We start from the raw sequence: 15,741 nt of genomic DNA on the forward strand, positions 1-15,741 counted from the left end.
GAAACCAACTTCTGTCTCTAAAATGCTCAAATTGGGACCCAAACATTTATTGCTGACCTGATATTCTCAAGGGGAGGGGATCATAATGATTCATTTCATTATTTACATGAATTAGCACAGAAGAGAAACTCTGTGCAGTTTAAAACCAGATCTGTAAATAGGCGGATTTTGAAAAGCCCGTGTCTTGTTTACCTTGATTATTTCAACATAATTGTGGCTTAAAGCAGATTGCTGACTTTACCTTCCTACCCATTACCTGACAATGGAGAACATGGTACTTTGGATTGCTATCACTGTCACATCCCATGCTTGAGATGGTGCTGGATTTAAACCCGAGTTAATCTTTCAATAAATAAAGCCTACTGCCTCAGTAATTTATAAAAAAAACAACAACCAGGTTGTTTCTTGACATATCGATTTTTATCTTTTATATATATATATATATATAGCTGGGGTTTTAGCTGGACTTTATTCCTTTAATCATTATCAAATGATTTATCTTTTTCAATCAAAAGTTCTTTAGGACCATATCACTCCTTGGGTCATTCTTTTAGTATAGGATTTATAATATTTGGGCACTAAATAAAACCTTAGGAATTCCCATCCCTTTCTTTATATTGTATGTCACTACTTCAATTCTGACACCTCCCCTCTCCCCCACCCAGACCCTATTACTTCCTCCTACAGATCCTCATCAGTAGACTCAGTGTGGAAAATGGTAGGCTCTCGAACATCCTTTATGTCTTAACTGGGACCCATCATCTGCGTCCCTCTCAGACACGGTCACCCGTGTTCCTAGGCCCTTGCCTGGTGGCACTGAAGATGGCAAGAGAAATCTGGCATGAGGTGGCATCTCTGTGAACCGGCCACTGCTGAACCCAGTAAATTCTGGTCACTGGACCTGGAGGTGTCTTGGGGGATGAGCTCTATGGACGCTTTGCATACTTCTAAGAAAATACTGTATTTTGCCACAAATGCTACTAATAAAATATCTTTGGAAGGCAATGCTTGGTGATTTCTAGTACTATCTACTGGAAGGCTTAAGAATAGGGACATCTTTACTTGTTCTGCATTTGAAACAAGTAAAGTCTTCTGAAAACTTTACTGTGAAAACTAGAGAGTCCTATGTCCCCAAGTCTTAGCTAACACCTGTTAGTAAACCTCTGCTCAGGCATGCCTCTAACATCTAAGGCAACATAAAGCAGCAGGCCCCTTTCTGTTGTCTTTACCCAGGCCAGGGGCTCACACGAGCACACAAAGGAGCCACAGGAAATTTACAGGTGGTCCTACTGGATTTAATACTTTGGCAATGGAAGCAGGGCTGAATTTATCACCTCCCTAGATCTTCTATAATCTGTAGGTAAAAGTCAGAAGTAAAATGTTTAAAGAAAAAAAAAGGGCACATCTACTTACCACAGCGCCAACTCCATAGCTAGCGGCAGGGGCAAGGGCATGGTAGGGGTCGGCTGTGTACACCCTGCCATAACTGGAAAAAGAAATCCAATCAGGGATAAAGAGAAAGGAAAGACAGTAATCCGCCCCCCCCCCCCCCAAAACCCCACAAAAACTTAAAAGTGTGTTTGACTGTCTAAGGATTTGTGAGTAACTTGGTCTTGGAATGCTATTAGGAAACTAGCAGAATGGGAAAAAAAAATCTCTGTCTGCTCCTAAAGGCAGTAACTGAAAACTTCTGAACTAAGTCTATAAAACGGAAAAGGGCGTTGGTGATGAGGAAGTGGGAAACCGGGGTCAGAGCCAGAAGGGCCCAAGAACAAGAGGGAGGGAAGGGTCTGAGCTGGTGGGTTTCTGGCGGGGCAGGGTCTGGGGATAGGCCTGCAGAAAGCCCAGCTCAGCAGCAGCCCCGTGGCCCAAGCGCCCTTCTGGAAAGGGTGTGGGCAGGGGAGGGGCTGGCGCAGGGCGGCGGGCTCGCCCCCCTCGGCACCTACCCGTCGCTGTAAGCAGCGGCGGCAGCGGCGGCGGCGGTGGCGGCAGTGGCGGTAGCAGGCTGTGCGTATCTGTAGGCTGCGTACCCACCCTACAGGAGAGAAGAGAGCTCACTTTACAGACCCCTCTCCCCCGGGGGACAGGTGCACACACACCCGCCCACACGCAGACGGACGGACGCAGAGACAGACACGGACACAGACACACACGTGGGGGGGGAGTGTTTCAAACTGCATCAGTCTGCATGTGCTCCTCACTGCAAAATTAAGCTCTGCCCAAAACAGGGATTTGTTTTGCAATTTGTGGTAGCAATATAAGTAAACTGCACTGGGGTACCTGTTCTCAAATATAAGAAGTGAAGATATGATTTGCAATACTCGTTTTTAATTAAAATACAGTTGATGTACAATGTGGTGTTAGTTTCAGGTATAACGTAATTCAGTTATATATCTAAGTATCTATTCTTTTTAGGATTCCTATTATAGGTTATTACAAGATATTAAGTAGAGTTCTCTGTGCTATACACTAGGACCTTATTGGTTATCTATTTTCATATACATAATAGTGTGTATGTTTTAATCCCAAGCTCTTAATTTATCCCTCTTCCCCCCAAAATGAAGATATACGATTTTGGATCTATCTTTGTTGAAACTTTCAGTAAGGAAAATATTTATAGCAAGTTGGGAGAACTTAATCTGACAGGAAATGGAAACTTTAGAATTAAGACATGTAGGTTTATATGTGCGACCTTCAGATTCTCTGACGTGTACTCGAACTGATCTACTGCTAAAAGACAGCAGTTCATAGAGAAAGGGCCCGTACAAGTGCTCTGCTGCTTGGGGCCTAGCATGTTTGCCAAGAGGTGAGGACAACCAAATGACATTTAGAAGAAGAGCCAGTGTAGACCAGGGGCTGGCACACCTCCACACGTGGGCCAGTGTGGCTTGCCACCTGTTTCTGAAACTAGCTGTAGCACAGACCGAATGGCCAATGAAGATGAAAGGCTTTACCACTTGGCCCCCTACAGAAAAAGTTTGCCAACTTCTGTCTATATTTCAGACTCAGGCACATCAGATTACAAAGGGCTGGGGGCTCCTTGGGCTAGGTTCAAATAGATTAGGAAGCCCTTCCCACCTCCCCCAAGCATTTAACTGCACTTGCTTTTCTTCCCTAAAAGGTTTTGGGATCCTTACGTCCCAATCTCACAGCAGGCTCTGGAACTTTTCTTCCATGGGTTCAAATATCCTCTTAGTCCCAAAAAGCTTACAACTCCCCTGTCCTGCTATTTTACCTCTGTTTAGATGAATCGAATACTCAAAAGGTTTTTACTGCCAGGGTGAAGCATGTGTGTTTCTTCACAAAGTATTTCAAAGATAATCACAACAAGAAATGCCAAATGAGACAGGCTACTGGAAAAAGTGGAAAGCCCTATGTTTCCTTCTTTTTTTTTACTTTTTTAGAATTCATCTATTTTGCCTAAACCTAATTCAGCTGTGTACTTATATTTATTGTCTTAGCTCCGTCAGGTATAGCAAAATATGACTATGTCCATTTGGGGGGCTTCTTAGCAGTGAGCCGCAGCCCATTTCATTTCTGTAGATTAGTGTGTCTATTTCTCACGAACATCTGAAGCTTTCTGCCATGTGCATTCTACTTTCGACCTCTTCAAATGTTCAAGTTTTGCTAAGTCTACAAAACAATTTTGAATTTTTCTGTATCGTTTCTTAGGATTGAAAACAAGCATTTTCTAATGGGACCTCTGGTCTTCTTAACTACCTTACTGGGCAGCTTCTAGCTTGCTGCTTTTATTTCTGTCCAAATCTTCTTCTGAAAATACCTGTAATTTCTTCTTACGGCTTTTTGCTTCTTTCTTATATAATTTATGCTTTCTCTAACTGAAGACACTGTACTGCGGGGTAAAGTATACTCCTGCTCTTTAAATTTATGCTCCTCAAATTCATCAGAAGTAGCTGCAAATAATAAAAAAAGCCCTGATTGATTTTCAGTGGTTTTATATTATTCCTTCCTTGTTCAAGTGAATGATTTGAACATTGCTTCAATTATAGATCTTTCCATAAATATTCATATAAATAAGAAAATTCTCATTAATATTACCAACACTGGTAATGGGATGGTAATGATAGGGCCATGGCAGGAGCACCCTGAGGGGCTAGCTGTGATCCACAAGCTTCCTCTGAGTTTTAGCCAGGTCTACCAGGACAGGCAGGGCAGACTGATCTGGGTAAAGCCCTATATCCAGGCTGCAACATGTACCCTGTCATACATACACGCCTAAGTATCTACATTATATATAAACTAACTAAAGTATCTCTTTCCTTCACATTTTTACAAAAACTTCTAAAAAAGAAATGAAACAGTAAAAGCAACTGTTAAACAAAACAAGATGTTAATCATTGTAGTTGAGATTTTAAATTTTGTATAAATCTTGAAGGTTCACTTTTTCCGTATCATTATAAATGGTTCCACTAGTTTAGAATTAAAGTTTGCTAGTGTGAAGTCTACAGCAGGGCCATGTTCAGGAAAACCTCTTTGTAAATGAGGATGATGCGGTAAACAGACATCAGGAAGTCTGTCCCTTCAGCAGGTCTTCGAAATTCAAAATAATCTCTAGAAATGGAAAAAATCAAGCTAATAAAAGCAACTAAAGCCCAATGTATACTACCTGGGTAAAACAACTAAAAACTTAAGTTCTATGCCATGGAGCAGAGGTATACGTTCCCATAAAAATACTAACTAGATTTGAAGTAAGTCCTGGTATGTCAGATATACTGGGGATTGCATTCAATCATTAGATTTGAGCGGTAGTGCACTAATTCTGGAAGAAAAGAGGTTCTGATCGAGGTTACTGATAAGACATTTCCTCTTGGTTTCCTCAGCCTGCAAGAAACCAGGGAAACCTCAGTGGTTTGGGGGTGATACTATTGCTTTATATTTTTGAACTTTGTATTTTGTGTTGGGGTGCAGCCAACTAACAATGCAGTGACAGCTTCAGGTGAGCAGCCGAGGGACTCAGCCATACACATGCATGCACCCATTCACGCCCAAGGCAGTAATGTCACTGTTGATCAAGGCAATTTCAAATGGATCAGGCTGTGGGAAAGAAGGCTCCTTCCAAACCAGAAGGAAATGCAGATAATCTACCTCCAGTCCTTTCCTTTTGCTTTAAGTGAACTCAGACTCTGGAGCCTGAATTTGTTGAGGGTCTTTTGCCATTCAAAATCAGGAGTGCAGGACAGAGATGCAAATATTTTATTGATAACAAAAGGCTCAAGAAGAATGTCAACAGAATTTTAAGAAAACGACATCAATTTGTTCTTTTAAAAAAGCAAATAATATTTCCACATGTCTACTCTTCTAATTACTTTACGATAATGGCGCTACAGACAAGCTCTTTTAGGAGGAGGGATCTACGTTTAGAACAGGAAGTAATATCCTAATTAACTTGTTAATTTCATCGATGACTATCCCTAAATTAGACAAGCTAAATTGCATGTCACGGGTTTACTCCTCTTAGATGTATTCTTAGTCCGAAGTATTTCTGATGGTACTTTCAATTGGTTATTCAACAATGTGTCTCATCATAATATAAGCCAATGAACATTCAGGTATATTTATTTTCAGTTTGGATCCTGGAAGGCATAAAGCATCCAGGCAGAGAAACCATTTTCTCAACTTTCACTTCTATGAGCAAATCTGAAGTTCTTTCTGGAACATGAGAACAAAGTGCAGTTTGAAACACCAAGGGTTTCATTGCTGTTTCTCAGGTTTTTCAAAAAGAACAAGGGTTGGGGAGGGGGTAGGAGAGACAGGGTTCAGGCGTGGGGAAGGGGTATGGCGCCACATTTATTAATCACATTAAAAACTAAGCATGCCAACATCTGGAGCTAGAACGACCAGCAAAATCACCACGTTCAGACTCGGATTGGCTAACTCTATCTATCCCAGCATTCTCTTGGGACAGCGGTTCGCCCTAGGCTCTACCACAAGCTCGGTGAAGTACACAGCCTCAATTACTAGAGCGTGCAGCCACAACGACCTGGTATTACGGAAACAGTCAGTCACCACTCGAGTTAACATTCCAGACCCTAACGACTGGCCCCTCCCAGCCCAGAGAAAGAGTCAATCTGGCCCGCCCGAGCCCTGGCCCACACCACGATGTTAATAATTATAACAAGCAGTAACCCATCTGTTATATCAGAGAAGGGAACAGAGACTCCACTGAGAGATTTAGAGTGAGATGTTAACATTTCTTCAGCTGACTGCACAAACAAACAAACAAAAAAAGAGGAGAAATAATTCATTTGGAGATATGAAGTCATGAGATAGCTGATGTGTATTGCTTTGAACCATGCACCAATGCAAAACTGAAGCAACCATTAATAATAAAAATTAAAAAGGACATATGTATTTACACACAATCAGACCTGTTTGATCTGAAGCAGTTTGCAGATTCTATCTGTGTGTGATTTGAAATAAAACAAAAAATGGGGATTAGCATGGCCACAGCACACCCTAATGTCGGAGGGCAGACACGGACAGCTTTTTGGAACCTGACAGCTGGATAAATCTGTCACGGCTAAGCCTGATCCAAATATTCCACACACCCCTTTACAAACAATTACTTTCTTATTCCTTTGTAATGCATTCTGAATGACTCCTAATGCTCCCAACTGGGGCATCCCAATTACCACTCCCCTCATCAATCTTCCTGATTCACTTCTGACCCACAGTGCTCACTTGTATGCTTGCCCTCTGTCAACACCCAGACATACTGATCCAGTGTTCTAAAATATTTCCTATGTTTAAGCATTCTATCTTTTCACATTTCTGTAACACATCCCCGCCTTCAAATTCTAGCTTTTTCAAATGAAAATGCTGTTACCTTTAAGATCATTTTGTTGTTGTTAAACTCTCACTTTTCCACTGCTCAATGTCACCTAGGGACTCCGCTCTGAACCAATTTTGTTGTCTAGTGAACTTCAGAGTGCGGCCAAGCAGACCACGTGACTCCTCTGCACAGGCCTGAGCTGTGTTTTAATTAGAACAGAGTGGAGGGTTCTAGAGAACCTCTCCTCTTACACCTGGCCTTTCTCTGTCTCCATTTAACCTCTCCTTGTCTTGATTTTAACCTGGTCATTAAGTATATTACTACATTTTTTTGTTTTAGGATTTACATTAAAACAGGACTTTGGTGAGCATGTGATGTCAAGACACCTTTCTACCTGGAAGACAATGACATTATGTGACACTGAGGAGAAGAATGTATATTTCAAGACCAGCAGACGAATGAAAGCTTGTTCCCTGCATGTGGTGTATGGATTTACAGAGCAAAGGGAGTAGGGGCAGGAGTGGGTAGGCAGGTGGGGAGAATGGCAGATGTGATGCTTTGAATCACTATAGCAGAGCAGAGATCTAGTCCAACTGGCTTAGGCCTAAGGCTGTGCCTCTGGGGATCACTGTCTTTACATGATTCTAACTCCTTCCTTTCCCTCACCTCCTCCACTGAGATCCACAGCCCTGGACTGAACTTGTATGAGAAGGGGCTCTTCAGGAGAACAAAGATTCTTCTGTGGCAATATGGCACACTGGATTAAATGTGGGTAATACAGATGTGAATACAAAACTTGTAATAATGATAATATTGTTACTGCTTTTGACTGGGAGACCTTATCTACTTAGAAGAGTAGATAATGAAGAATTTTTAAGGAAAATATTTCAAATTTCTATCATTATTAAAATTGGGGTTAAGGAAAGGAATCTTTATGACTGATTTGGTATCTTCCACTTACTACTTTTATGATAAAAGATGATCTTCAACTGACTAAGCCTTTCAAACACTCTTCTTCCACATCTCTATAATTGGTTTACCTCCAGAAGCTCACTGGGTGGCCACATAAATAGACTAACTGAATTGTGACAAGTTACCTGCTGCTTCCCCTTTTGCTGAGCACCCAGCCATCAGCAAATCGAACAGGGCGTCGTGATCCACTGCCTTTGCTAATCTGGCTTTAAGGTGAAAAGGAGAGAGGGCCTGGGAAACACATGCTTCCATTTTAGAGTTCTAGTATACCTAGATTTTTAGGACAAGTTCAAACTTACATAGCAGCACAGCCCAACTCCTACTATGATTTCACAACAGGGGCCAATTTGGGATTCAGAAATCCTGTCTAGACGGATTCTACTTTCTCTCTTTTCTCATTTCTTTCAGAGAAGGAAGATGATGTCCCAAATGGCTAAGCTCTTCATAATATAAAAGACCAGTTTCAACACCATGGATATATGTGACTGACAAATTAAAAGAGGTGGCAGTGATGGGACAGTGCGTGGAACACACCTGGTGCGGATGTGCGGCAATGGGGCGGGAGCACGGAATTTTGGAGGAGGTGCCCTCATGTAAGGCGCTTGACTGGGTGCACTGCTGAGGTAGCAGGCCTTAGATCACACGCTCACAAGTCTTGATTGTCCAAAAAAGCCTCTGTTCCCATCTCTAACGTGGAGCTGGAATGGTTAGTATAATTCAATTTTTTCACTGCAATCCACAATCTGATTGATTGGCAGGTCACACTGGCACTCCTACCTGAGGTATTTTAGCGCTAATGATTGGTTCCTGTAAGACTATTCTATAACAGAACACAGGAAGAGCAGTTCAAAAAACACAGCTGTGGAAGGAAAACAATCATACAAAAAAGCCCGCGAAGGGGCCCACCAGCCTTTTCTTTCCTTTGGATGCAAGCATGCTTTTCACAGGGTGAGAATTAGGAGCAGTTGTTATCCCATTAAAAAAGTGAATTAGGGTGAATGGTATCTTTTCTACTGATCAGAAAAAGAGGGGGTGGGCAGACACATAATCTACCTGCGACACTCCCAAATCTTAGCATGGGGAATCTCTTTACAAGTCATGGGCACAATTGCTAGATCAGTTCTCCAGAGAGGAATGTGCCATGCAAGACACGAGGAGGAAGAAAGTGGCCAGCAGGGGTTACGGCCTAAGAAGAGGACAGGGAGAGATTACAAACAAAATAAAACCAAAAAAATCTACAAAAAACACCTTCACAGTTAATAGCTTAAATTAATATAGCTTAAATAAAAGCCAGCAATTTAAACTCTTTTCCCTCATGTTGTCTCCTCAAGTTCAGGTTCAGGGCACTTTTTAGACTAGATAAACCAACCTCTCTATTTTTGATCTTCCTTTCTGAGATAACAAGAACTAAACATACATTAATAGATTTTCACAGAAGGGAAAATGTACAGAGAGAAGCAGAAACAAATTCAACATAAAATGATAGGGGTTTTTATTGTTATTGTTTGTGTGTTTTTTAAAGAAGACTCCTTTGCCACCTCACACATAGGGTGGGGAATGTGCAGTTTTAAAAGCTGTATTCAAAGTTAACTCTGAGCCTCACTCAGCAGTTCCCACCTCATGTTTCCTGGTTTTCCATTTGTGGGTTTGGGTATTATTTTAGCACTAGTAACCAACTTTTCCTTCTTTCCTCTAAGTAACTAACTGGTTTAAGATAACTAAGAAATAAAAATACCACTACTATTCAGCCTTTTCATCAACTAGAGGCCACGGGTCAAAAAAATGTTTTGGCAAGGTCACTGAATTACTTCTGTTCAGCTTGATAAGGTGGTCCGATTTGTAGATGAAAAAAAAAAAAAATCAAGAGTATTTTCTCAACAAATGCAGAAAAATCATCTCTCTTAATAAAGTCATATATTGTAAACTAAGGAAATGAGAGAACTGTTAACAAATACTCGGTTGGATGACTTAACAAGGTGGAAGGAGGCAAATCTTAATAAGGTAGAAGTACTTAAGAAATCCCCGAATGAGATATCAGAGAAAAAATTCCCAATTCAAGTGGAAGTGTACTCTAATAGACCAGATTTCAAGAAAACTTAAGTAACATAAAGGTGAGCTTCATGAGACTATGGATACTAATGTATATGGGAGGATGTACATGCTTATAAGAGCTGATGTAAATACATATATTTAGAAAAGTGCACTCTGGTGGTAAAAGTAGGATATATTAATAGTTTCCTAATCTTCAAGTTTCACCATGAGCATAAGAAAAAAAGATCTTTCATTTACTTCTTGAAGACCATCAGAGGAAAGATGTGGATTTTAACTAAATTACTATGAGAGGTAATGAAATATTGATTATTTGGGTTTTATGCTTGGATAAACAAACAATTTCGGTAATCTGGGTAAGTCACAATCGAAGAAACATATCCACAAAGTGAGGAGGTTGGACCAAATCATGGCTAAGGTTCCTTCAAGCATGTGTTCAAGTGTACTTTGAAGGTCTGCTCTAAACGGCCAGGTGTGTACACCCCCCACCGTATCTCAGAGAACCACTCTCTCCTGTCTACTTCCAGCAATACAGAATGCATACTCCACATGCATTCTGAAACGGCATTAATGGTTTAATTGCTGGGAATCTCTGGCAGACTGTGGAAACAGTTCATTAAAAAGGTACCCTTATCGACTTTGGAGAAATTAGGGTGGAGAAAGCATTTCCAGACAATTCTACACTGTGCCCGAAGAATCATTTCATGCTGACAAGTTTTTCTCAGGAAACTATTTCTTAACAATGTGGGTAGTTAGACTAAGCATGCATTCAGAAAGAGATCTTTGGAGAGAGGTCCTAATAAAAGACTTGCAAAACTCAAAAACTTGACTCTTTTGTCAGTTAGATCATTTTGCCCATATTTTAAATAACATGTGAGCACCAATCATGAGACTCGAATTAGAGCTAGACAGTTTAAATCATGGATAGTAATAAAGATGTTACCATGGCTGGTCAAATCAACAAATCTTGTATGAGTCAAACGTTTGTAGAAGAGTGTAGATTGCTAATGATGCCATTTGTTTCCTTCTAGATGGTTTTTAAAGAAAGAGCCCCACTGGCTGTGGACCTTCTGATATAGAAAAGCCTTATGCACTGAGTATTTGGTTTCCTCTCATTCCTACCCACTCTCCACTGGCATCAATTCCTCACCTCACTTTCAGAAGACAGTGCTCTCTCAAAGTATGTGAAACAGGAAAACACACATTTCAGGAAGCTTCTTGCCATCTACAGAAATCAAAGCCCTAATGATCTAAAGAGGGATGTGAAATGAAAAGAAAAGCAGAAAAGGGAAAGGGCTGGTTTCAGGCTACGCTTGTCCTGTTATTTATGTATGCACATGAGACGACAGGAAGAAAAGACTTTAAACCTGCTGACCATCTCTCAAGTATATTTGTGATACACAGAACATCTGTGGGCATAGGGAAGGGAAAAGAATATGTCCAGTAGACTGATTCTAGCAATGACCAGGAAACCCAAAGGCTTAGTTTTTGCACCCAGGGGCAAGCGCAGTGGCAGAGAAGCATGCTTGCATTCTTAAATATATAAATATATATATATATATATCCACAAGGAAAAAGAACATAAAAATTAAATAAACTATATTAAAAAAAAACAACAAAAAACCAAAGAAAAACAGAAAAAAAAAGGCTGGCTTGTCAGGGGATGGGGACGAGAAGGCCCCGGTGTGTGTACTTACATAGAGGTCAGCACCGTAAAATCCGTCCTGGTAAACCACACTGCAGAAAATCCACACAAAAACAAAAACAAAAAAACAAAAGAACAGAAACACATTCCGGTTATTGAGGACGGCAGCATGCACATGCGCTCTACACGGCAGGTGATGTATGAATACGGACCCTGGGCTGGAGAGGTTGGGGCGGCTCTGGGACAGGCAAGGCAGGGGAGGGTTGCAACCCTAGAAGGAAATGCCTGCCAATCTAGTAGTAACTAGAGTGGGATGAGAGAAATAAAGAGCATACCCAGAGGGCCAAGTATAGCTATGGAGAACCTGCTGGATTGGAAACACCAACGTTTCTTATTGAGAGTATTAAAAAAAATAAGCTTGTCCTAAGAGGATGTTTTTCTTCAAAAGGGGTGTGTGTATGTGGGGGTGGGGGCAGGGTTTGTGCAGAGAGGGGTTAAATATGAAAAAAAGAAAAAAAAAAAAACAAAACAAAACCCCAAAGAATCCTACTAGGGCATGACCTGTATGCAAAATATGCTTCAACACTATGTTTAGTATTTTGTTATCAGTTTCAGAGTAATGTGGAAATTCTTTTCTGATATCCATACATCACCTGCTTTTTACCCTGCACATTAGACATGCGATAAGATTTGGCTGATCACACAAGCATGCAAAGTATTATTATTCAGCATTTTAAGAACCAATGCAACACCTCAGAAAAACAAGTCAATCAATTCTGACCAAAGTAAACAGAGAAATGTAATTAAAAAAAAAACACAACCAAAAATACCCACAATGCATTGCTTTCACAAGCAGAGATAATGAGCTAAAGGTTAAGGTGATTGGTCCAAGGTCCAAGAATTGAAAGGTGCAGTGGGGATCCCAGATAGTAACAATATAATCCAGAGTGGGAGGAGTAACTGGAAGACGTTAAGGGTTCTTTTTTGACCATAAGAATATTCATGGAATTCTGAAAAATACAGTTGATAAATGAGGTTCTGGGCATGACCTGTTTTATTTAAATGAATAAAATCGAGAAGGTAGCTTGATTAGGAATAAAAAGATTTATTTTCCTGTTTAGAAAAATTTGTATTGAACAAAAAAAACCCCACATGATTCTGTTTTTAATCCTAAGCAACACTAAACTTTATAATGAAGATATAAATTTCAAGCCTTTTGAGATATTTTGTGAATATAATTTCCCTAAAATGTTATTTTGGGACCAAAAGACACAGAATAGCAGTAGAGGAAAAAACATAAAAATCTTTTCACTAAATCAAGATTTGGTTATTTAAAATTAAAAGATCTGTTTATCATTTATTCAACTAAACAAGCTGGAAATTTTCACTGCTACCTTCTCCACTATAATAAACAAGCTAGTAAGTGAGGTTATCAAGTCATAGTTTTAATATGAATATGAAAATAATTTCTTTTTCACAGGTAGCTATAAAGTTTCTGAATTCTACCCCCAGTGAGGTTCTGTTGTATTTACAGGACAGTATGATCACACTTTGTGATGCCCCAATTATTCCGTGCCTTTGTATTATACAATAGGCAAATCAAACTCATCTCTGAGGTCATTTAGGTAAATTCTGTCCATTTTCAGTCTCCAACTGCAGCTAAAATCTGAGGTTAGAAAATAATCTGCCTCTCAATTGCATTTTAGTAAAAAAGAGACTTGTTCATAATGAGAAGGCTGGTAAAATGCCAAAGCATTGATGCCAACTGGTGACTAATTAACTTTCAACTATTTTAGTAAGGGGAAATAGGCAAAGATCGAAAGTATTTCTCCTATAGAGAAGAGTAGTGGTATTAAAAACATGAGTAAATTTTACGCTAAACTGTATCACTCATTGGGAATATTCACCTAAATTCTAGAAGAATTCCAATATTCCCTATATCAAATGCCACGAGGAGGCTAGAACACAATGATTAATGATGAAATTAGTTCACTAAGCTAAAAAGCAATTTTAGGCCATTCCCCATAAGATACTGGACTTATTCCTTGCCATCTTCCATGTAAACAGGTGGTTTAGTTAATAAAAAATAAAACATGGGAAATTAGTGTTCAATGTAATGCACAGAAATTGATGTGATTAGACATAAAGGTAAAATATCTTTGAGCAAATATATACCTGACACAGACTTGGTAGAGAATGGGTTTTCAAGTTTGGCCAATATACTGAAATGACCTATATTGAATAGGAACGAATTCAACCACTTGATAAAGTAACTCAGGAATATTACAAAATACAGTCCCATGTTTCTGGTGAGCAGTATCTCTTTGCAAACATGACAGTACAATCTTTTGGAATGAAATGGAAGACACTTTGTAAACAATTTTCCTAGTGTGTAGAACATCCAGGGCTCAGTTTTATGTTTTACTTGAATATAGCTTGATGAAACAATATTGTATCTTTAGTCACTGCTTTAAAAGGAGATGTCAGAGGTTGAAGGTCAAAGGTCAAGTTGGGGGGGGATAAAATTAAAAGTAATGGCAGAAGATGGAGATGATGGAATGCATGGGATTTAAACACCTATAAACTGCAAACAAAGGTTTATTTCTAAGTAGTTCCCTTCCAGTGGCTTCTGGAGCCTGCCAATTTCAACACCCATATTTGTCTTGTCTGATAAAAATGCTTTAATTCTGTGTAATTGAGGACCGAATGGCATGTCCCGTTGGCCTATGACTGACCACTAAATCAGTACATCTCACAGTCAATTTTGCTGTTAGAAAAGGACCTACAAAGGAGACTCCTTCCCTTTACATTTTAACTAAGTAGCAATGAATAGGCTGCTCTACCACTGTTTATTCTTCAGTAAGTATATGGGAAAAAAACCTGTCACAGGCAGAAAAAAGATGAGGAACACAAACATCACATCTTTGAAGAAAGAAAGTCCTGATACAACTAACTTATAAAAGTCCACTCTTTATATAAAAATATACATTGTAGGCTGACCTTAAGAAACAACGGAAATCAAAACCTGCCATCTTCACTCCTCCTCCCCCATTCAGTAACAAAGGATTTATTTGTTGCTATGGAATCATTCCACTGCATGAGACACCCTCCATACAAAAATCAAAGGGTGAAGGATGCTCAGCTCCATCAGTTGTTTTACCATCATTCAGAAGCCAACTGTAGTTTTATTCTTCCTACTTCTCCCTTTCTCCCTTGATTCAATTGGACTTGGTTCATCTTTGAATTAACCTCTTTTAATCCGTCTCCTACAAAGAAAGCAAATCCATTGTGGGTAACTAGCTCTGCTGCTCACCACCCAGGCAGTGAAGCCACAAGGGAGGGCACATGTGAGAGCCTCACCCCCAGCAAGGGTGGTGGTGAGGGCTGAGCCCAGCAGACGCAGTCTTGCACTACGATCTTGAGCTCCTAGTTTGGTTCTCTGCAGGAGTGTTAATCCAAATTCGTGCGATGCTGAGTGAACTCCATGCCAACACACTGCTAGTGAACACAAGACAGTTCTGGCTACTGTCTTAAGCCACTACTGTGAGGGCTTAAGGTGGCCAAGATGAAGATTTATATAATGCATTGATATTCTGTTACATTCTGACAATGGTATGATTCTTGCCATCTAATCTGTTAATTTGTAAATATTCAAAGAATCTCTACTATTTGGCACGGCAACATCCCAGAAGTTATACGAGGGCCATGGTATTCTGGTTTTATCCAGTCGCTTATTTGGGACTCTACTGCTTACCCTGGATAGGCGGGAATGGCTGCTGGAGGTACCGCTCGGACTGCGCCATATACCGTCCGCCCTCTGCCCCTCAGGTGGGCTCCTCTGAAAGCGGCCGCCGTGGTGGCTGCAGTTGGGTAAGGGAAGCCAGGAACTAAAGGGAGACCCAAAATATGACAGAAATGTCAACTTGCATTCAGCAGCACGTGTACCATCACAACCTGCTTTGCAACAATTACAGGAAAGATGAAAAGATACCTCCACATCACAACTTTTCTCAAAAAGAAATGGAAATATGCAATATGCCATAACTCAGTGACACCATGCCTCATTTATCACAAATCATGAGTTTTCTTTGTTCCTTCCCAATTTTGGCCTTACAATGCAAGCTGATGAGAAACGGGTCAGGAAGCTCTTGAGAACTTCTGCCATAATGGAGACGAGACTTTTCATTCCTACAGACAGTTTAAGTTGTTTGACATAAACTCTTTAACTGACTATTAATCTCATTTCCAGATGTTATTACATCCATTTGAATAATTATTTTTC

General features: G+C 40.1%; 1 protein-coding gene across 12 annotated transcripts in view; it reads right to left on the reverse strand.

Moving 5' to 3' along the window:
* The window catches only part of RBFOX2 (RNA binding fox-1 homolog 2), a 287,281-nt gene that overhangs the window by 5,721 nt on the left and 265,819 nt on the right, over nt 1–15,741 (reverse strand). For 3 of the 12 annotated variants that reach the window (XM_065938726.1, XM_065938709.1, XM_065938790.1), the window contains 4 exons: nt 15,214–15,356; nt 8,543–8,585; nt 1,947–2,035; nt 1,414–1,486 (listed from right to left, as the gene is read on the reverse strand). In XM_065938726.1, the coding sequence (XP_065794798.1) occupies nt 1,414–1,486; nt 1,947–2,035; nt 8,543–8,585; nt 15,214–15,356 (348 nt within the window). Of the gene's footprint in view, nt 1–1,413; nt 1,487–1,946; nt 2,036–8,542; nt 8,586–11,511; nt 11,552–14,184; nt 14,726–15,213; nt 15,357–15,741 lie in introns of those variants that run through there. The other 9 variants (XM_065938753.1, XM_065938734.1, XM_065938762.1 and 6 more) reach the window with 7 other exon arrangements.

Source organism: Muntiacus reevesi, chromosome 1 (genome assembly GCF_963930625.1).
Source record: "Muntiacus reevesi chromosome 1, mMunRee1.1, whole genome shotgun sequence".
Lineage (NCBI taxonomy): Eukaryota > Metazoa > Chordata > Mammalia > Artiodactyla > Cervidae > Muntiacus > Muntiacus reevesi.